The 21811-nt window shown below is 47.5% G+C and overlaps 1 protein-coding gene across 1 annotated transcript in view; it reads right to left on the reverse strand.

Annotated features, from left to right (window-relative positions):
• The window catches only part of DHCR24 (24-dehydrocholesterol reductase), a 29365-nt gene extending 11775 nt beyond the window's left edge, over positions 1 to 17590 (reverse strand). The window contains exons 1-6 of the mRNA XM_037498201.2: positions 17234 to 17590; positions 13955 to 14110; positions 9651 to 9756; positions 8854 to 8972; positions 6969 to 7232; positions 632 to 775 (exon numbers count right to left, since the gene is read on the reverse strand). Coding sequence (XP_037354098.1) covers positions 632 to 775; positions 6969 to 7232; positions 8854 to 8972; positions 9651 to 9756; positions 13955 to 14110; positions 17234 to 17464 — 1020 coding nt within the window. The 5' untranslated portion in view covers positions 17465 to 17590. The remainder of the gene's footprint in view (positions 1 to 631; positions 776 to 6968; positions 7233 to 8853; positions 8973 to 9650; positions 9757 to 13954; positions 14111 to 17233) is intronic.
• Between the last annotated feature and the right edge of the window lie 4221 nt (positions 17591 to 21811).

A 21811-nucleotide genomic window follows, 5' to 3' on the forward strand; every position in this document is an offset into this window, starting at 1 on the left:
TATACCTTGAAATGGTTGATTTTATGTTATATGATTTCATGTCAATCTTTAGAAAAAAGAAAAAATAACCCTGGCAATAAATTTGAGGCCTGGTGCTCTGGGGCCGCCCGTGCCTGGGGCATCCTTCCCTGGAGTTGTGAGACTTGTCCTCCAGAAGTTCAGGTCTCTGCTAACAACACATCTCCCGAGAGACCTTCCCTGACCCACCCCCCGCACACTTGAAACATCACTGCTCCCCAGCTCTCCCCGCACCACAGCAAATTCTTGCTCACTGCTCAAGACCCAATTTGCCGGTGACCTTTGGCCCTAGGCAGAACTAGCTACTTCCTGTTCCTGGGTCCTGCACAGAGCCCGTCTGTCTGCTTGGCTAAGCTTCAGTTCCTCCAGGATGGACGGGGTCAGTTTTCCCCAAAGTATCTGGCTCAGATGCTCAGTGAGAGAGAGCCTGCTGTTAAGTGAAGATGGTCGGTTCCCTTAAAAGGAAAGGACAGCATCCCTGCGAGGGCGTTCAGTACCTCAGGCCGAAGCCACTTTTTTCCCCCCGAGAGAGTGTGGCTGCAATGTTACCCGTCCTGGTTCCCTGCCCGCCCGGCTTGGAGGAGCCAGGGCTGTTGGGAAACCCGAGCTTCACCTGGAGTTCCCAGAAGATGCTGCGCGTGTGCCGGTGGTAGTAGTGTCTCAGGGGAATGTATTCCAGGCCCTGTCGATTTGTCTTCAGGTAGTTCTCCACGTGCTTGAAGAACCACGGCTTGTAGTAATTGCCAATGCTATTCAGCTGAAATGACAGAGGGCACCGTGTCAGCCCGCAGACAAGCACCGAATGACGTCAGGGTGTAAGGGCGATACCCGGCTTCTGTTCAGCACTCCTGGCCTTTTCAAAGCTCTTCCCTGTCTATTATCGCGTTTGAGACTCTGAAAGCCCGGTGAGGTTAAGCATAGCAGGGATTCACTAGCAGAGAGAGCAGAAGCTCAAAGAGGTTAAGTGGTATGCCCAGGGCCCAACAGCTCATTCCTGACCGCTGTCTAGAGAGCTCAGCGACCTCATTTTAGTCTGTGCCTCCTTCCCCGGGAGAGACACCCCAAGGGCGCATGTGGAAGGGCATCTCCATAATGCAGGGCTCCAGGCAGGAGAGCTGCCCCCACAGAGCATGATCATCTCCTCCTCGCTGGATCCTGGCTGACAGCACTAATTAACCCGGCACTCTTCCTGCCGCCCCAGGCTAAGCCCACAACCGTCTGGGCGCAGCACTGCCCCCGGCCACCACCACGGGAGGAAGCTCCTGTGCCTCTCCAGCACCACCTGCTACGTGTCCCAGGGTGATTTAGCCTCTCTGGGTCTCAGCTTCCTCATCTGTGAAATGGATGCTGGGCAGGTGCTTTCAGGGAAAAGCACAGAGGCTGCCTGGAAGGAGCAGAGGCTCCAGGTTGGGCGGCAGGGGGCCAACCAGGAGACCCTGGTTCACTCAACCACTAGTTGCGTGCCAGGGGCAGGTCTCTCTAGAAATGTTTCTTTACCTGCACAATGGTAATAAAATTATACACTTTGTATAAGTTTTGTTGTGCCTATTAGAAATTACACACACACCCACGCACAGGCCCCATGTCAGACCAGCTCCTTGAGGGGGTGGGAGAGGCAGCACATTTTATGGGGCAGGTAAGATCATACCAACCGGCCCTGGAAAGGATTAGGCAACAGTCAAGTGGAAGTCCTGGAGGAGAGGGGTAATGTGGCTGGAGATCATCAGGAAAGAAGGCAGGAACAGAAGCTGAGTGAGCCCAGGGAGGGGTGTGGAGAATAATCACCACCACATGCTCAGTGCCTGTGCTCAGGGCAGGCCCACCCACCCATCAGCTCTCCATCCTCTGCGCCACCTTGCACGGCTGGGCCGGCCCTGTCTCACTGATAAGGAAACCAAGAATCATCAGGTCAGATAGATGACCCGAGGCCACAGGGCTGGCAAGGGGCAGGACAAAGACTTAAACCATCCCACATTGCAAAACAAGGCTAAGGTCAGATGGCAGAGACCTGAATGGTGGGCTCTGGCGTGTGGGCATTATCAAAAACAAACATAAAATGTTTTTCTGATTCCAAAAGCAACATAAACTCTTGATGATACTTAAAACACTGTAGAAATATGTAATTTGGAAAAGAGAATACCCACCCTTGAGCGGTACAAAAGCTGGCTTAAATTCAGTAGGTTTTGGGGCCTCCCTGGTGGCGGGAGGGTTAAGATGCAGCCTGTGAGGCTGCCAGCAGCCTCTGCAGCACGAGTTCGATCCCCCGCCAGGGAGCAGCCATGCCAGGGAGCAGCCCACATGGCACAGCAGACCTCTCCTCGCTCCCCCGCTACAACCCTCAGCTGTGTACTCCGGTCCATCTGCCTCTTCTGTTCCTCACTCTGTCTCTGGTGAATCCTCTCACCCCCCTGCACCGCTGGCCTGTACCCCAGCTCTTGTGTGCATAAATGAATAGATCTTTAAAAAAAAAATCAAACAGTAGGTTTTATTTTCTATGTACAGACACACGCTGATTTAGAAAATTAGGACCATCCTATGCTATTTGCCAATTTGCTTTTCCCACTTAAAACACACTGGGCTGATCTTTGTCAGGTTACTTAGCCTCTCTGAGCCTCATTTCTGTACAGGCAGTGTGGACACATTGCTGACCTACTGGACTGGTTGGGAAGACTAAAAAAAAAAAAGTGCTACCCGTAGTGGGGACACGCTTTTATTGGCCCCCCCACTGGCCATTCACCCCTCCCCATCCCCTACCCTGGAGCCAGGCAAACTCCATCTCTGGCTTCCAACCCTTGCTGCCTAGCTGGGTACAGGCCCACTGTGCCTCAGGTCACTCTGCACGGAGGACCAGGGGCCACAATGTGGCAGGAACTGGAGCTAAAGAACCTGTCTGTCCAAGCCGGTTTCAGCGTAGATAGCATGGGACAGGGCAAAAGACACTATAGGCTGGCTCGGCCTGCTAAACAGGAACATAGCAACCTGATCTAAGCCCAGGTGGGGCCTGGCCACACACCTGAGTGGCACCAGCTGCATAACGAAATCAAGACTTGGGGTACCTGATGTTCCAGGCCTCATCAGGAACCTTGATGCCAGGGAAGCCCAGGATATGAGTGAGAACCCGGAGAGCCCATCTCTCCACAGCTGCTACCCAAGCTCCAGTTCAGCACTTAGCTAGTCAGCTACTTTCTCTCTCTGGGCTCCCCTGTAAAATGGGGGTGGGCTGCCTCTTGCAGGGCCACATTGGGCCTGCCTTAAGTGCCGCTTCACTGATTCCTGAGCAGCCTGCCAAACTAGAAGCAGTGCTCCTCAAAAAAGAAGTCTGATCTTCTTGGGGAATAAGAGCAGCACATTCAAATATTTCAAAAGCGGTATGACTCCTGCTGCCTATTTGTAACCTGAAAAGGGCTCTAGTACATCAGACAGATGTCAGAAGTATGGGTACAGTGAGGGTGGTGTTGCTGTTGACCCCCTTCCTCAGTTTATCGCCACTGGCAGCCTCTAGGGCAATGTCTCAGAGAAGCTGGACCAGCTCTGGCCTAGATATCCTTGTCAGGTCAGAGGGGCTGGGCGACCAATGCCGACCAGGCTGGGGCCAGGATACGGCAGAGCCAGGGCCCTTGGACTCCATGTGCAGCTTTCCTGCTCCTGCTCTAATATCCCATCCTCCACGCCATACAGTGCCCCACAGGGAATGGGGGCTCCATCAATGTTTGTGGATGATGCCATGTTCTACAGGTTGAAAGGAGGACACCAAATACTAAAGGAGGAGTCACAGATCCAAGTTTAAAACTGCCCCAAGGGCTTTCCTGGCAGTGCAGGGATTAAAGACAGCGCTATCAAGCTATTGCCAGCCACTGCAGCATGAATTGGATCCCCTGTCAACCAGCCAGGGAGCATCCCACATGGCACAGCAGACCTCTCCTGCCTCGCCCACCTCTCCCCTCAGCAGTGTATTTTAGTAGATCTGCCTGTTCTGCTCCCCACTCTGTCTCTGGTGAATCCTCTCACTCCCACACCTGCACCTCTGGCCTGTACCCCAGTTCTTATATGCATAAATAAATCAATCAATCTTTAAAAAAAACCCCACAAAACTGCCCCAAGCTAGCTGTGTCTTCAGAGCAGTCCCTTTCTTATTCATTTCCTTTGCAGAAGGAACTGCACCACATGATTTTCAAGTCCTTTCCAATTTTAAAACATTTTATGTATGTGGGTACCGAAGCATCTAAAGAGTACCTATCCTGGGGCCTCCCCGGTGGCGCAGCGGTTGAGCACTGGATTGCGAAGCTGCCCACAGCCTCTGCAGCGCTGGTTCGATTCCCAGCTGCTCCCTGGCCGGCCACCGGAGGGGGGTCCCACATGGCGCGCAGACCCCTTCTGCCGCCCGCTGCTCCCCTCAGCAGTGTATTTCAGTTCTTCTGCCTGCTCTGCTCCCCGCTCTGGCTCTGGTGAATTCTCTCACCCTCCCGCGCTTCTGACTGTACCCAGTGCATGTATAAATAAATAAATAAATCTTTAAAAAAAAAAATAAATAAAGAGTACCTATCCTCTGATCTGCTAATTCTACTTTAAGATATTAGTCAAATTATAGACAAAACATACTCATTGCTACACTAATTAGAATCATGAAAAAGTGGAAGCAACTTGAAATTTCAATTATGGGGCAGCGATTTAGTCAGTGATGGACTTTCACTTAATGCCCATGTTTCGCAGTTGTGACGGTTTGGAAGACACAACATGGAGAAATGCTCATCACGATACAAAGATGAAAACACAAATTTGAACAGGTGATCACAACTGAAGACCAAGAAACCAAAAAACTGCACAAGAAGATGTTCAACCTTGTAATTAACCTGAAAATTGCAAAATAACATGAGACACTATTTTTAACCCTTTCAGATTGGCAAAAATGAAAGAGCAATACTATCTGGGTTGGCAAGGATGCAAGGAAGGGCATCCTCACACACCATCCCTGAGTGGCCTGCAGCACAACTTTCTCAGAGGGCCCCTTGGTGACAGCTGTCAGCACAGGCACCTCCCAGATCTTGCAGCCGCTCCAATAAAGTGTCACAATGAAGTGAGTCAAATGAATGTTTTGGTTTCTCAGTGCATATGTTTACACTTTACTGCAATCCATTAAGTGTGTAAATGGGACATAGAGATAAAAGTGAGCATTTGCTGTTAGAAAGGTGGCGCCAATAGACTTGTTCAATGCAGGGTTGCCAAAATCTTCAATTTGTAAAGAAAAAGGCAGTATCTGCAGAGTGCAATGAAGAGAAAAAAGAAACTTAAAAGAAACTAAAAGGAGCTACGCCTGTATTTAATGTGCTCTAGCCTTTGGGGTGGGAATCCCATTTCTTTGGACTCAAACCTATAGAAATGTTCATACAAGAGCCAAGGATAGATGTAAAAGAATCTTCAACGTAATCTTGCTTGTAAGAGCAAAATATTTTAAGCAATATAATTGCTCCTCAGTAAGCAATGAGGTTAATTATTTACATGCAAAATGGTGGTGTTCTACGGAATGAAATGAGGGCATGGCCACACACCCACACTCACACTCACACTCACAGAAAGAGGCCTTGAAGAATGCACACCATTCTAAGTGGTTTTGGTTACTCCAGGAGGGTGCCAGGGAGGGGTTGGGGTGGGCTGGGGAATATACTTCAGCTTTTTCTGTCTATATTTCAACACTGCGATGCTACTTTTGTGATTTGGAAACTTAAAAGAAAAATCTATGCACTGCACCAAAGGAAGGGAAATAAATAGACTGGTTACCAAACACAGCTGGCTTTGCTTCGTGGTTATAGGCAGTCTTTTCTTTCTTTTTACTTGTCTACAACTCTCTAAGACTCTCATAATAAGGACAAATCCTTTCTAAATGGAGGAAAAACCGCTATTAAAAATTGCTATTAAAAATTGTGAGCCTGGGACTCCCCAGTGGCACAGCGGTTGAGTGCTGGGTTGGGAGGCTGCCCACAGCCTCTGCAGTGCCAGTTCGATCCCCGGCCACCGGCGAGGGTCCCACAGGAAAAAAAAAAAAAATTGTGGGCCTCCCTGGTGGCGCAAGGGGTTGAGTCTCAGCACTGTGAAGCTCTCAGCAGCCACTGCAGCACGGGTTCAATCCCTGGCCAGTGGGTTAACCCACCTGGCACAGCAGACATCTCCTGTTTCGCCCGCTGCTCCCCTCAGCAATGTATTTCAGTCAATCTGCCTGTTTTGTTCCCCACTGTCTCTAGTGAATCCTCTCACCCCCACACCTCTGGCCTGTACCCCAGTTCTTGTGTGCATAAATAAATAAATTTAAAAAATAAATAAAAAATAGGGACCTCCCTGGTGGCGCAAGGGGTTAAGCGTCAGCACTATAAAGCAATGCAGCCACTGCAGCAAGAGTTCAATCCACAGCCAGGGAGCCAACCAGCATGACACAGTCTCCTGTCTTGCCTGCTGCTCCCCTCTGCAATGTATTTCAGTCAGCCTACCTGTTCTGCTCCCTACTCTGTCTCTGGTGAATCTCTTCTCAATTCCCGCACCTCTGGCCTACACCCCAGCACTTGTATGCATAAATAAATAAAAAATAAATCTTTAATAAAAAAAATGCATAATGTGAGCTGTAGGAGTGGCAATCTAGATTCTGAAGCATCAAATTAATTCCTCAAATATTGGCTGTATCATTCTGTGGACGCTCACATGATCTCTTGGACTCGGTTTCCTCATCTATAAAATGGGGTTGCTGTGAGGCTCAAAGATCACACCTAGCAAGACACACAAGTGGAGGCAGAGTAAAGGGGTGAGCTCTGATGAGAAGATCCTCTGGCCCGAGTCCCAGGTGAGCTGGTCCAGGACACGCATTAACAGGGTAGCTGCCAAGATAGGGGTGGGGCCGTGGCTCCACCCGACACACCCAGGCCTTTTCCCTGGACCTTTTCCAGGGCAGCTGCTGCCCCGCCTACCTTGCTGGGCTCTGCCTCATCCGTCAGGACCCCGGTCATGATGACGGCCTCATCCAGGGAGTAGAGCAGGCCTTCCACGAAGTGGTTCTCCAGCCGCTGGGACTCACGGGTGAACTTGTCGCAGATAGCCTCCAGGCCTCTCACGGGCTCAAACCTCAGCTTGACGTACTTCTTGGCAGGGATGATGCGAATCTCGGCAGCTACCAGGAAGCCCAGGGTTCCACAGGACCAGGGCACAGCATAGAACAGGTCTGAGTTTTCCGACTGTGAGGGAGTGAACACATGGCAAGAACTTGAACTCTGGACTCCAAGTTACTGCACACGGTCAACAGGGGCATGAGGAACCAGGCTAAATTCCTGCTCTATCACCATCTTGTGTAAACTCCAACAAGGAACTTCGTAAACTTTCTGGACCTCAGTTTTCCCTCGGCAACGACATTTGACCTTCCATCGCCCTCTATTAGGGATGCCCACAGAGAACGCCTCCACCCTTCTCCACTGGGCGGCCCCTGGCCTATTCAGGGGGAGGCCGCAACCCCACTGCCCACAGACCCAAAATGGGGCACTAAAGGTCAGGGTTGAAGGGGACATTAAAATGCCTCCTTTTGGGCCATTACCTACATTCACAAAGCCTTTCCCATCCATTAGCTGCGGATGGACACTCCACCCCCAACACAGAGCCTCAGGAAGCACTAGCACTCCCACCTGAACAGGTAAGGAAAGCAAGGTGCTCAGAGGTGACATGGCTCAGCCAAGGCTCCCCAGAAGTCAGTGCAGTGACTTATTCCCATCCAGTGTTTAACTGCAACACCTCACCTGGCTTCACAAACCTGCTTCAAATGATCATTTTCTTGTTCTGGTATTTGTCTTGGAAATAGAGAGCTGACTTTCCATATGGCCAATTCAAATGGATTCTTTTATTATAATAAAGCTCCTTGTGAAAAGGAGTGGGGTACAGTTGGACTAGGGGGTGGAACAGGGAAGCTCTGCAGGACAGAAGCCTCCAGAACAGCAGAAGTGGGCCAAGCTAGTATCTCTGGTTCCTACCATATGGGGTACAGATGGCAGCAGTAATAACCAGGTGCCTGCCCTGTGCTCAGATTTATGTTAGGAGCTTCACCCAAGCATCTAGTTTTCCTCCTGAAAACATTTGTCAGAGAAGGGAAGTACTTCACAAATATTTGTCTCCTTTCTCTGTTGGCAATAAATAGGTCAGAAGGCAGGGCCCAGCCAGTCATCTAGGGAAATGTGATGAATTGACATGACTCCGGAAAGGGGTTTCTCTTGTCCAAGTCCAGAGATCTCAAGCCAGAGTCCCGCCCTGGACTCTTCCAAGAGGCCAGCATCTCTGGGGACCTCTTTGAACATCTACTACTAATGTAGAGGCCTGTCCCCCTCATTCCGGGTGTCTCTTAGATACGCTGGGAGAGAGCTGAGCTTATTTTAGTTTCAATCCCATCCCACACCTTAGCAAAAAATGCCCAGTAGAAGTGTCTTCCATTTGTCCAAAAAAAGTTCCTCACAGTTTGTGATATAGAGCTCAGAAGCGGAGGCTCCAATGTGGTGCAGTGAATGGCGAAGGACACTGACCTGGGAACCCATAATCTGGGCGTGAAAACCTTGGGGAAGTACAGTCACTTCTTCTTAGTTTCCTATCTGTATATTGTGGCTAATAATAGTACCTATCTCTAAAGTTGTTGAATTAATTAAATGCCTTAATATACATGAAGCATTAACAACAGTGTCTGAGCACATAGTCTGGATATAGACACAGGCTGAACAACTGTATTTGAAATGAAGCACCCCTGGGGAGCCAGCTCCCCAACTCCAGGGTTCTAGATGCCCAGGGTTGGCTGGTGGGACTGTTTCCTGTCTCTGAGCTCACCGGTGTGCACCGTACAAAGCTGCCATCGGCCAGGACCAGTTCGTAGGCTGTGCAGATATGCTGGAACAGGCCATACTTGTGGGATGATGATTCGATGCCCGTGCCCATGATCAAACCCCCTGCAGAGACACACATGTTAGCCAGGTGGAATTGCAGGGGGCAAGTTTGGGGAGAATAGGGTAAAGGGAACTTCAGTGGAGCTAGGGAAGCTAAAGCATGAAGGAGGGTTATATGGGCTATCCTGTCTCTGTGGATCTAGAGAGGAGAGAGGAAGGGCTAAGCTGGGAGTGTGAGGGTTTGCTCGGGGGGTGGGGGAGGTGGTAGGAGAACCCCATCAGGACATCACACCCTTACCTCTGGCCAGACCCAACTTACAAACTTGTGAGCACATTTGGAGGGACTTTAATGAAAAGGAGGGTTAGATCTGTGGTGGGAAATGTGTTCTATGGGAACAGTTAAAGGAACAGAAAGTATTTCCCCCAAAGAAGACAAGGCTTTGTGGACCATGAATTCCATAGAAGGAATGACAGACTAGGTTTATTCTGAGTGCCCAGAGGCTAGAACTGGAGCAAAGGATATAGGTCACAAGGAAACAGATTGGAGTTAGAGATGAGAAAGTGCTATCTCATAATTTGAGCTATTCAGAGGTAGATGGCGGCAGTGGACACCCTCTCTTTGAAGTTGGGCAAGTAGAGACAGGATGACTTCTGTCATAGATGGGATGGGGTGACTCCTGAACTGGGCAGGAAGAGGGCCAAGGCGCCTCAGGCCTGATCTAGGGTTGACTAAGTCCTCACCCACTGTGAGGTCATCCAGCTCCGGCAGCACAGGCAGAGTCCAGCCAATGGAAGTCAGAAGGGCAGTTACCTGACCCATGGTCACCAAGGGCTCCACGCGGACAATCTGTTGACACAAAAAGAGACAACTGAGTCACAAGCAGGCTTCCAGGTCCGACGGAGGCTTCTGCACACAGATGGCACTGTGACAAACCTTCATGACAAAGAGGGCAGGCAACCCTCCACGGCTGCTACAGCCCTTTTCTAGAGCATTCCACGCCTTTTATTACAGCAAATGGGGCTTCTGGCTCTGGTGTTCCCTAGTGTATAATCTTATCCTTTCACATATCTTTACACTTACTTTCTTTTTCCTCTAGATTATAGGGGGGAAAATACTCATTTATTTGGAAGAAACAGCATATAATCATCCATCCTTCTACAGTTTTTCAGAATTATCAATGCTAATACCAGAGAATTTACTCTCAGTCTTTTTCCATGCATATCTGCATAACTTTTTTATGTTTTATACACAAACACATACACATACTTTTCTTGCTTTTTAAAATTTAAAACTTACTATGATTATCACCTCTTATCATTAAATGTTGGGAAACACAATTTTTAATAAACACATTAACATGCCATCATGTGAACTTCTGCTTCTAGCCAAGATAGAGCAACAGGGAACAGATGTACCCTGCTGCCTTAAACACACACACACACACACACACACACACACACAACCACAAAAAAAAAAAAAAAACACATAAAAAACCACAAAGCAGGCAAAATACATGAAATAGAAGTTTTCAACAGAGAGGACATCGGGCAGTGAAGTAAATGATCACTGAGAGAGAGAGACAGGCAACAAACCAGGTGAGTTCTGGGAATGTGCCAGCTAGCTGCCTGGAGTTAAGGCATGCAGGAAAGGGAGGCCAGGTACAGCCCAGGGGACTCCGGGTTGTGAGCCCAGAAGACCAAGGTGAAAGAATTGCAAGACAAAGACCAAGGTGAATAAAATCGCAGGACAGAGTACTGGAGAGGAGAAAATTATACCCACACAAGGCTATTACCTGAGGCTAAGGCCAGGGAAAGAACCACTGGAAAGGGTAATGTGCAATAGTGTCAGGGCTCAGATGGCAGGAAATATTGTGGCCTATTCTCACAAGCTGGACTGAAAAACCTCATGATTCACAGGGCACTGGGTAGAGTCATTAGAATGGTCTTGTGTCAGCAGTGGGGAGAAATTACCCCCAGATCTAAATGCTGTTCTGATCCCACCTGAAATCTCAAGACCTAACAGGACCAAATTACTTCCCAGTAACTTGGTTGTCTCACAGGACAAGCATAAAGAGATTTCTGGGACTACAATACCCAATAAAGTAAAGTTCATGAAGTTTAAAATCCAATCACGGTTTACCAGGCACGCAAAGAGGCGGAAAATTTGATCCATAATGAAAAGTAAAATGTTTTCAGAAAACACACCCAAAATTATCACAGGTATTAAAATTAGCAAACAAGGACATTAAAATAGTTATTAGTACTATTTTCCTTTTGTTCAGAGAATTAAGTAGAGATTAAATAGATAGTAAAAAGACCGATATCAAACTTTTAGAAATGAAGACTACAACATCTGAGATGAAAAATATACTGGCTGGGATTGATGGCAAATTAGACACTGCAGAAGAAAAGAACAGTAAATTAAAAATGAACAGCTTATCAGAGAGCTGAGCTGTGGAACAACTTCAGTGGCCTGATGGCAAGGCTGGTGAACACATGGAGCATGGTGGAACTGGATAGAACATAGAAGCTCCATATTCTTCCTCATACCTTGCCCTACACATCTCTTCCATCTGGATATTCTCAAAGGAGAGAGAGGAGGGGACAGAAAAAAATAGCTGAATAAATAAAGGCCCTGAATTTTCCAAATTTCATCAAAATTTACAATTAATGCCAAGCACCTGGATTATGAAGAAAGCAATACCAAGGCACTTCACAATAAAACTGCTCAAAACTAGCAATAAAGAAGAAATCTTAAATGCAGTCAGAGGACAAAAAAGACACAGTACATGCAGAGGAACAAAGGTAAGCTTTTTGGAAACCATGCAAAGAAGAAGACAGTTCAGCATCTTTCAATTACTGAAAAAAAAATATCAGCCTGCAATTCCATACCGAATATCTTTCAAATATGTACACAACCTTTAGGGTGGCTACTATCAAAAAAAACAGGAAAGAATAAATCCACAGTCACAGGCAGAGATTTCAATATCCCTCTTTCAATAATAAGAGAATAGAAAGAAAGTTCATAAGGAAATAGAAGCCTTGAACAACATTATCAACCAACTTGACTTAATTGACAATTATAGCACACACCACTCTCAAGCAAAACAATACATGTTTTTAAAAATACTTGTGGGGACTCCCTGTGGTGCAAGGGGTTAAGATGCAACACTATGAAGCTATCCATAGCCTCTGCAGCACGAGTTCAATCACCGGCCAGGGAGCTACCCACATGGTGCAGCAGACCTCTCCTGTGTTGCCCGCTGCTCCCCTCAGCAGTGTATTTCAGTCAGTCTGTCTGTTCTGTTCCCAATCTGTCTCTGGTGAATCCTCTCACCTCCTGCACCGCTGGCTGTGCCCCAGTTCTTGTATGCATAAATAAATAAATAAATCTTAACAAAAAAATACTTGTAACACCTAGCAAGACAGACCATATTCTGGGTCATAAAGTAAATCTCAATACATAGAAAAATGGTCTAATCATACAAAGTATGTTTTCTGACTACAAGTGAATTTTCCAGAAAGATCTGTCAAAAATTTGGAAGTTAAGGTATTTCTAAATAACCCATGAGTCAAAGCAGAAAGGGAAACCAGAAAGTATTTTGAGCTGATAAAAATAAAAGTTTACACATCAAAATGTGTGGGAAGGCTTTAGAACATTGCTTATGGGCAAACCTTTAGTACTAAATATCTGTATTAGAACAAAGTTCTTAAGTCAACTACCTCAGTTTCTTCCTTAAAATACTAGAAAGTGAAGAGTAAAATTAAACCCAAAATAATAAAAGGAAATTACAAAGATCAAAGAAGAAATCAATGAAATAGAAAACAAAAAATAGGGGGAAGAAAATCAATGAAACCAAAGTTAGTTCTTTGAAATCAATGTAACTGATTACCATGTAGCCAGATGGATGGATGGCTCAGAATAAAACCAGGTACACTTTACCAACATCAGTGAAAGATATGACATTGCTACAGCTGCTAAAGATGTTCAAAGAACATTAAGGAAATATGATGAATAACTTTATGTCAATAAGTTATACAACTTAGGGAAATGGATAAATATTTTTATATGTAAATTACCAAAACTCACCAAGAAGAAACAAAAACCCTAAAGTGCCCTACATCTATTTTTTAAATTTTAATTTGTGGTTAAAAACTTGCTCTCAAAGAAAAACTCCAGGCCTACATTATTTCATTGGTTAATTCCACTAATTACTGAACAAAGAAATTATACTAATTCTACACAAATTTATTCAGGAAGATGAAAAGGAAGGAATACTTGCCAACTCATTCTTAAGAACTTACAATTTATAAAGTCACAGTAATCAAGACAATGTGGTATTGGCATATGGATGGGCAAACAGGTCAACAGGACAGAAGAGTCCAGAAACAGACCCATGTGTATGGACAGATGCTTTCAACAAAGATGGAAAGGCAATTCAGTGTGTGTGTGGGGGGGTGGGGGGGTGGAGGAATCATCCTTTCAATAAAAGAGTGCTGAAACAGAGATCCACATGCCAACATAATTTTTGGGACCCCTAGCTCATACCTACCACATGCAAAAATTAAATGAACCACAATCCTAAATGTAAAATCTAAACCTATAATAATTCTAGAAGAAAACATAGGAAAGAACTTTTGTAACATAGATTAGGGCAAGATGTCTTACAAAAGACATCGAAAGCACTACTTACAAAAGAAGAAATTAATAAACTGGACGTCATCAAAATTAAAAAGTTCTGGATTTCAAAAGACAAGCCAAAGCCTGGGAGGAAATATTTGCAAACAACTGATGAAAGATTTGTTTCTGGAATATATAAGAAGGAAACAAACAACCCAATAAAAAATCTTGGCAGAAGGTTTGTACGGGCACGCCACCTAAGATGACACACAAATGGCAACGATGCACATGAAGAGACTCAACCAATCTCTTTCACGGTCATGAGGCTCTGGAGGATGGCAATGGTGAGCTAAGCTCTCCACGAGTCTCCTACACCACGGGCAGTGCCCTGCTCACTCCCAGAGCCAGGAGCACATGCTCTCACCTGCTTCTTGGTGTCCACCTCCAGAATGTCCATCAGGTTGATCATGATGTTTTTGTGTGTCTTCTTGTACTTCCCGACGCGTAGTGAGACGGTGAGCCAGCCGGGGCGCCCTGTGCACATGAAGGTCTTGCTGCCCTGCTCCTTCCATTCCCGAACCTGTGACCACAGACAGAGGCTGAGCTCAGAGCCCTGCTTTCAGGAGAGGGGGCTAAGACCCAAGCCTTTGCCCATCACAAACATTTACTGAGCTCTGCCTCCTTATAGGCACTGGCCTTCCCCTCTGGGATCTCCCAGGCTATGAGGCTGACAGAAAAGTCGAGCTGTCGCCACAGTATAAAGTAGAATAAAGAGCTAGAACACAGGATCAAAGTGCTTGGGAAACATTAACCCTAACTGGGATCTTCAGGATACGGTTTGTAACAGTGAGAATAGCAATTATATAAATGATAACCAACCACCGGGTGTGCCCACTGTTCCAGGCACATGTTGTACACACTGTCTTATTAAACTCTCACAACAATCCTAGGAGGTTGGGATCACCAGTCCCCTTGGCTGATAAGAAAACTGAGAGGCAAGAGAACTGCTCAAGGTCACACAACCACTGAAGGGCACAGCCCAGATCACAGACAGGACGATCCACTGTCAGCCTGGAAGGAGAAATGGGCTTATATGAATAGTGAATGGGATAAGGCTAATGCTTCTTGAGGCTTATCATGTGCCAAGCCCCATTTTAAGCACTGGTGTGTATTGACTCATCTATCACTTGGAGGGGGAGTACCTTTGCGAAGCCACTCCTGTAACTGACCAAAGGACAAACCACAGGGAACAAATGACGCAGAAGATGACAAGCCCAGCAGGAACACCAGAGCAAATGTTCCCTTCCCGCTGAGACGCACGAGAGCAGGAAGGTGGATATCTGTTGCTGTGATGTGCAAAAACCCAGTTCCTCTTCATCTGCTTCTAACATTCCCTTCTTCCTTTGGTCCAAGTGATGTTCATTCTACACCCTCTACCCCAGGAGGTGGGCACATGACTGAGCTCAGTCTCTATCCTCCCGGACACAGCGACCTGTTCAGGGATGGACCTGGAAGCCACATCTAGCCAATAAGACCAGTTCTAGGAGAGGCACTCTGGCTTTACCAGGGCTGCTAAACTGGTTGAATGTTAAGCCAGAAACTGTTGCTCCCCCCCACCCCTGTTGGCTGGGGAGCAAACTGTTGGCTCCTCCCCAAGGAGATGGCTTTCCTGAGAATGAAGTCAACTCAGAAGAAAGCAGAGCCAGAGATGGAAGATGGATGGAGACGGAGACAGGGAGTGGGATCCTGATCAGTCGTGCCTGAACCACTTTACTCCTGGACTTTTCAGGACCTGAGTCAATAAAGTCCGTTTTTGCTCAAGTTGAGTCTGAGTTGAATTTCTATCACTTGCAACCAGGAGTCTTGGAGAAGACTGTGTTGAGTTGATGAGGCAAACAGGTCAACATGGGGAAGAACTTTCCTACCTTCAGAGGGCCAGGTGCCATGTGAAGTAGAGGGTTTTGAGGGCATTATTGAGGAAGGCATTCCTGTGAGTAGGGGCTGAAGGGCCAAGAGAAATGATTCTTCCAAGCATGCCCTGCCTGCCCGACCCTGCCGTCCCAGATATGACATAAGCTCAGAGGTGTGGGGGGTATGGATTGGGGGGTCTCGAATTCAAGCTGAATGGTGCATCCCAGGAAGTTTATGTGGGAAGTCATATTGGTTGGAGCTAACCAAGATTTTTGTTAGGGAGTAAATACATTGGAAAGTCACCTTTGTGACTTTGTGTCAGTCAAAAAGGGAGGGGAGGACCCGGAAATAGGGCAACTCATCAGGTAGCTATTGCAACCATGATGAGGCAACAGAACCAAACCAACAGGGAGATGGAAAGTGTTGGAGAAGAAATGTCGGCATTCAGACTATGAAATCAGGCTGACCTGGGTTTCTACCTATTTACTAGCTCTATCACATTGGGCACATGATTTACAACAGACACAAGACCTAGCAGGGTTGCTGTGAGGATTAGAAATAGGACATTAGCAGCACGGGTTGTGTGTGACACATGGCAGGTCCAGGGCTGTGGGCTGGTCTGGCAGAGGCTCTTGTCCTCTTGTCCACAGTGAGTCCTTTGGTGCAGTTTAGGCAATTAATTACTCACTGGTTCAACGGGTCAGGGTGAGTCAGGTGCCTTCAAGGCACCCACACTCTGATGGGGGAGTGAAGCATGTACAGGGAGAATCTGAAACCATGGAAAGAGCTGGAGGGTACAGTTGGGAAGCCAGGGTCTAGAGCTGTCACTGTGACCAGCAAAACCCAGAGCTGTCAGAGCAAGGCACTCCCAGACGCTGCCCTCTCCCACCCACCAAGGGCTACTACCCCCCACCCCCCAGACTCTCAGCATCCATCTTCATGCTCCTTTTCCGAGGACCCACCACAGCACAAACAGAACATGGAGGCTGCTACACCTGCCATGAGGGTGGCCGCAGGAAACAGAATCTCTTTGCAACCTGATGCCCATCAGTGAAGAGAACTAGGAGGGGCAAGGGAGTCAAGAAAATACCTAAGCTCGATGCCCGTGCCAGCCCTGGACTCGAGAAGAGGGCTCTACTCTGAGCAGCGGCAGGGGCACAGCTTCTGCAGGGCTGACACTGGGAGGATGGAGAGTTACTGGGAGGTGGCTCCTTGCCTCGCCCAGAGTGAGCACCCAGCCTGGTGAAGAGGCTGGGTGCTACCTTTTCACTTTTCTAAACAGCTCCCTGCAGCTACAGAGTAAACTCCAAACTCAGTCTCTCCCACAACCCAGCGCTAAACTGACTTTCCAACCTTCTGCCACGCTGGACCTCACACGAGAGTCTGCACCGGACGCAAACCTCCCCGCTCATTTCCTCCACTTTCCAGTCTCCAGGGCCAGCTCCACCTCCCAGAAGCCTTCCCTCCCCTGAAATCTCCAGGGCCAGGCGGTAGCTACCGCTCACCTTCCCCTAGCTACGATCCTTTCCACCCAGCCAGCCACCGCACGCGCGCTGCACAGCCGGCACGCCACAAACATGCGAGCAATGATCTGTTCCCCCACCGCTTTTGCTCACTCGGTTTCCTCCCCGGGAAGCCCTCTCCCCATCCCTTTTCCGTTTAGTTCCAATGCGCCCCAGCGCCACCTCCTCCGTGGTCTCGGCTGCCCCCGCACCGCGCACCTCCCTGCGCCGCGCGCCCCGCCGAGAACGCACGGAGCCCCGCGCGCGGCGCCCCACGCGGGCGCGCTCACCTGCTTCTGGATGTCCCGTACGCGCTGCTCGTGCAGCCGCGGCGCGCTGCTCAGCTTGAACACCACCCAGGCGCGCACGTAGTAGTAGATGTCGAAGATGAGCGAGAGCGGCAGGAGGAAGAGGCACACGAACACCCAGCGCTGGTGGATGAGCACGAACTCCAGCCCCTTCACGCGCACCCAGAGCAAGAAGAGCAGCGCGCACACCGCCAGCGACACGGCGGGCTCCATGGTGGAGCCGGCGGCGCGCCGCGCTGGGGAGGGGGTGCCGGCTCCCGCCGCCTGTCACGGACGCCCGCTCCGAGCCACCCCGCGCCGGTCGCCGCCCGCAGCCCGCGCCCGCCGGGGGAACCCGGGCCGTCCTGCTGCCTCGCGATTGGCTCGGGTCGCGAAGGTTCGGTGGGCCGAGACCCGGGTGGAGACCAATAGAGAGCCTCACCGGAGATCGGACCAGGAACCCGCTGGTTTTATTGGCTGCGGCGATCAAGCCGCTCCACCCTCTCTCTCCGCGCGCGGGGCGGGGTGGCGGCCGCTCGGCTGCCGGCGGGGTCAGCTCCGCGCTGCAGCGCCCCGGGGGCTGCCCGTGCGGGGGCGGCGGGACTCGGGTCTTCCGGCGCTGGGGACTGCGGGGACCGCCCGTCGCGCGAGGGCGCGGCTGGTCCCTCCCCCGCTCCTCCCGAGGTGGCGCCTCCCGGAGAGGCGCGTTAAGCGGTCGCGCCTTGGCTACCTCTCCAAGGGTGGGGGGGCCCTGGGACTCGGGGCCAGGCTTCCTTCAGCAAGGCTGAGGGCTCTGGTCACCAAGGGGGGAAACCTGGCCTTGACCTTGGCAGGTCGAGTCACCCCGTGTCCTCAAGTCACCTTTTTATTTGTCGATGTGCGTTCTGTAAATTCATCTGAATTATGCGCAGTCCTGGGTGGTGGGTTGTGGTGGAGCCCATAGTGGACACCTGACCCTGAACTTCAAAGGACTTTTGAAGTGCAGGCTGTGAGGCACCCGCTTTCCTCTCAGCTGCGGGTGGTGGGGAGGTCTGTAAGGGAAAGAGTGAAGGAACCCCAGCCATCTCGCGAGCCTTGCAGCGCCCACACCGCCAGCCAGGGGAGCTGCAGGCCCTGGGGTAAGGCCAGATGAGCCAAGCAGACGGCCTTGCCCTCATGGAGCAGCTGGTGCAGAGGAGCAGCGACTCTTTCCAGCAAAAGCTAAAATCCATTGTCATGTGCATTGCACCTCGGTTTCACCTCTTCCGAAATTGTAGGAAGCGAAGGAGATTATTTTAGAAGCTAAACCAGGGTCTTCCCTGGCTTTGCTTACCTATCCCCTTTCTTCTCTTTCCTCTTAGCCCTAATATGCACTCTTAGGAGGTTCCTGGGGCCCACTCCTCTTATTTCAATGCTTTTGCTCCTGCTGGTACCTCTGGAATGCCCTTCACAGAGCTATTACACACCTGGAAGCCAGCTCAGGGCCAACTCTGAGATTACGTTTAGGGACTCTCCCTTCCCTTTCAGGTGCTTATAAAATAGAGTACATGTATGTCATGAATCTTTCATGGTATTTTGTAATTGTCTCTTTGTTTCTCTCACCCCCACAGTCTGAGCTTTAGGGCAAATGATGTCTCCTTTATGTTTGCATTTCCAGTTTCTAGCCTAATGCTTGGTGCAGTAGACATTCCAGTGTTTGTTGACCAATGAGTGAATGAAGAATAGTTTCAAAGTACAAATAGAGACTGTATCGGCTTCCAAAGTGAACATTCCAGACCTATATTGTCTTATACAGCGCCTACTAGCTGTTGGTTAGGTCAAATTGAGATGTACTTTAAATGTAAAATGTTGGACTTCAAAGACTTAGTACAAAAATATTTCATTAATATAATATCTTAGTGCAAAACATCTTATTAATAATTTTTATATTGATTACATGTTGAAATAACATTTTGATATATTGGGTTAAGCAGAATATAGTATTAAAATTGATTTCACTTGCTGTGTTTAAGATGGCTACTAAAAATTGAAAATGACACATTTGTCTTGCCTTTTATCTCTAGAAACTTCAAGCAAGAGGGGGCAATTGAAGGTAAAGAAGAGAGCTGCTATGGAAAATTCCTTTCCCCTGTTTCCTTCTGAATTCTAATGTTAGAACTGTCACAAAATTTGATTTGCTTTAAGGCTTAACCAACCATTCTGAGTATTTTGGGAGCATGAGGCAATCTGGGAGTAAAGCTCACCTTCAAAGTGAGTGCTGAACTCAGGTGTTCTGTGCCTTTTAGGAGAAACAATGGAAATGAAAGGTAACCAGAATAGTTTTAGGCTGAAGAAAGGAAGAGGCAGCCCCAGGAAGTTGACAGACTGATCTTTAGGGCATGACTCTCAAAAGGGAAAAGGAATGAAAAAGTCCTCACAGTTGTTCACCCAGCATGCATGTTCTCATTCCCCCTTCCTGCCTACTCTCCTGTATCTTTGATATTTTTTTTGCTCTTTCTGCAAACTCCAACCCTTTGGGTTGCTATTTTCTTGGCAAGAAAAACAGCTACCTTGAATTGGGCCAATTCATTAATTTTACTTTTAATTAACATATGCTACAAGTGCTTATTTCTGTGTACAGGTTATGAATTTTAGCACAAGAAAGACTCCTTGTAACTATCACCACAACGAGGGTACAGAATAATTCTGCTCCTCTCAAACAAACTCCCTCCAGGACTCCCTTTGTAATCACGGCCCTCCCTCCTTCCTAGCTCCTGGCAACAGTGGTTCTTAGAACCATAGCTTTGTCATTTCCTAAAGGTCATTTATTCTGTTTTCTATCTCTCTGATGTTGGCTAAGTACCTGACATACGTGAAATCATATAGCATTTGTCTTCTTGTGATTGGCTTATTTCATTTAGCATACTATTCTCAAGTTTCATCCATGTTGTAGTATATTAGAGAATTTTCTTCCTTTTTTATGGCTAGACAGTATTCCATAGTATGCACATGCCACATTTTGCTTATCCAGTTGTTGATCAATGGACACGTTTCAAGTATTGCGAAAATGCTTCTATGAACCTGGGGAAACAAATACAGTTTTGAGACTCTGCTTTCAATTCTTTTGGGTCTATATCTAGAAGTAGAATTTCTGGGTCCTACGGAAATTCTATGTCAATTTTTGAGGAACTGCCATAGTGTTTCCCACAGTGACTGCACCATTTTACATTCCCACCGACTGTGTACAAGGGGTCCAATTTCTTCACATCCTTGTCAACGATTCTGGTTTGATTGTTTTATAATGGCCATCACAGCAGGTTCAGGGTGGTATCTCGTTGTAGTTTTGAGTGATATTGCCTGTTTACTTGTTGCCTATTTATTTTTGAAAAATTGTCTATTGAAATCCTTTGCCCATTTTGGAATGGGTTTTGTTGTTCTTGTTGTTATTCAGTGTTAAGGGTCTCTATATTCTGGATATTAATCCCTTACTAATCTGGATATTAATCCCTTATTGGCTATATGACTTGTAAATATTTTCTCCCCTAGAACTCACAAAAATGTGTCATTGTTAAAAAATTTATACTATTTATATGAAAATCAGAATGTTCAGGAGTAGGGGGCCTTCCCAGTGGCTCAAGGGGTTGCACACCACGCTGTGAAGCTGTCTGCAGCCTCTGCAGTGCAGGTTCGATTCCCGGCCGGCCAGGGAGAAACCCACATGGCACGGCAGACCTCTCCTGCCTCGCCTGCTGCTCCCCTCAGCAGTGTCTTTGGTCCTTCTGCTTGTTCTGCTCCCCACTCTGTCTCTGGTGAGTTCTCTCACCCTCCCATGCCTCTGACCTGTTCCCCAGTAAATAAATAAAATAAAATCTTTAAAAAAAAAAAAAAGAATGTTCAGGAGTAGGATATTCTGGTTAACAAGTCTTTGTTTTAATTAGAAATTAAGCAAAAACTTATTTTCTATTTGACCATGTAGCTATCTTTCTAAAGTGTGAGTCTCCTTTCTATCTTAATGAATACAGTCTAGTGACTACAAATAATTCCTTTTATTAAGGAGCTCAATAAACAGAGTTCTAAAGAGAACATTTTCTTACATTTGTATAGTATATCTACTGAGATCATTTGGTCTTTACAGTCAGTCTTAGGGATGGCAATACAGAGAACTATTAATCTGTTTTTTAAAATAAATGGAGACATTCAGACTTAGAGAGATTAAGTGATTTGCCCTATCAGTGTCTTATTCTGGTTAATAGAGAAGCCAAAATAAGACTCTCATCATCTGGATCTTTCTATGATTTGAACCTGCTCCCTTGATTACTGTGTGAAACATGATTTCTTGTGATTCAGTTCCACAGATATAAAATGGAAATTTTAAAATAGGGCTTCTTGAAGGGTGGTCTACAGGCCATCCACATCAGAATGTTGACTAAAATGCAAATCCCTGGCCTCCACCACTACCCACTAAATCTAAATCTCCAGAGATGAGGCACAGAAATTGACTTTTTAAAAAGGTTTCCAAGTAGTTATTCTGCTCCCCCTACACACACACACACAAACACTCCAGGAGGGCTTCTAGGAGGAAGTGCAGAGACGCCATGGAATGAATAGGAGTTAACTAGGTAA

The sequence above is a fragment of the Talpa occidentalis genome, unplaced genomic scaffold (assembly GCF_014898055.3).
Source record: "Talpa occidentalis isolate TD23 unplaced genomic scaffold, MPIMG_talOcc4v2.1 talOcc4.9, whole genome shotgun sequence".
Taxonomy (NCBI): Eukaryota; Metazoa; Chordata; class Mammalia; order Eulipotyphla; family Talpidae; genus Talpa; species Talpa occidentalis.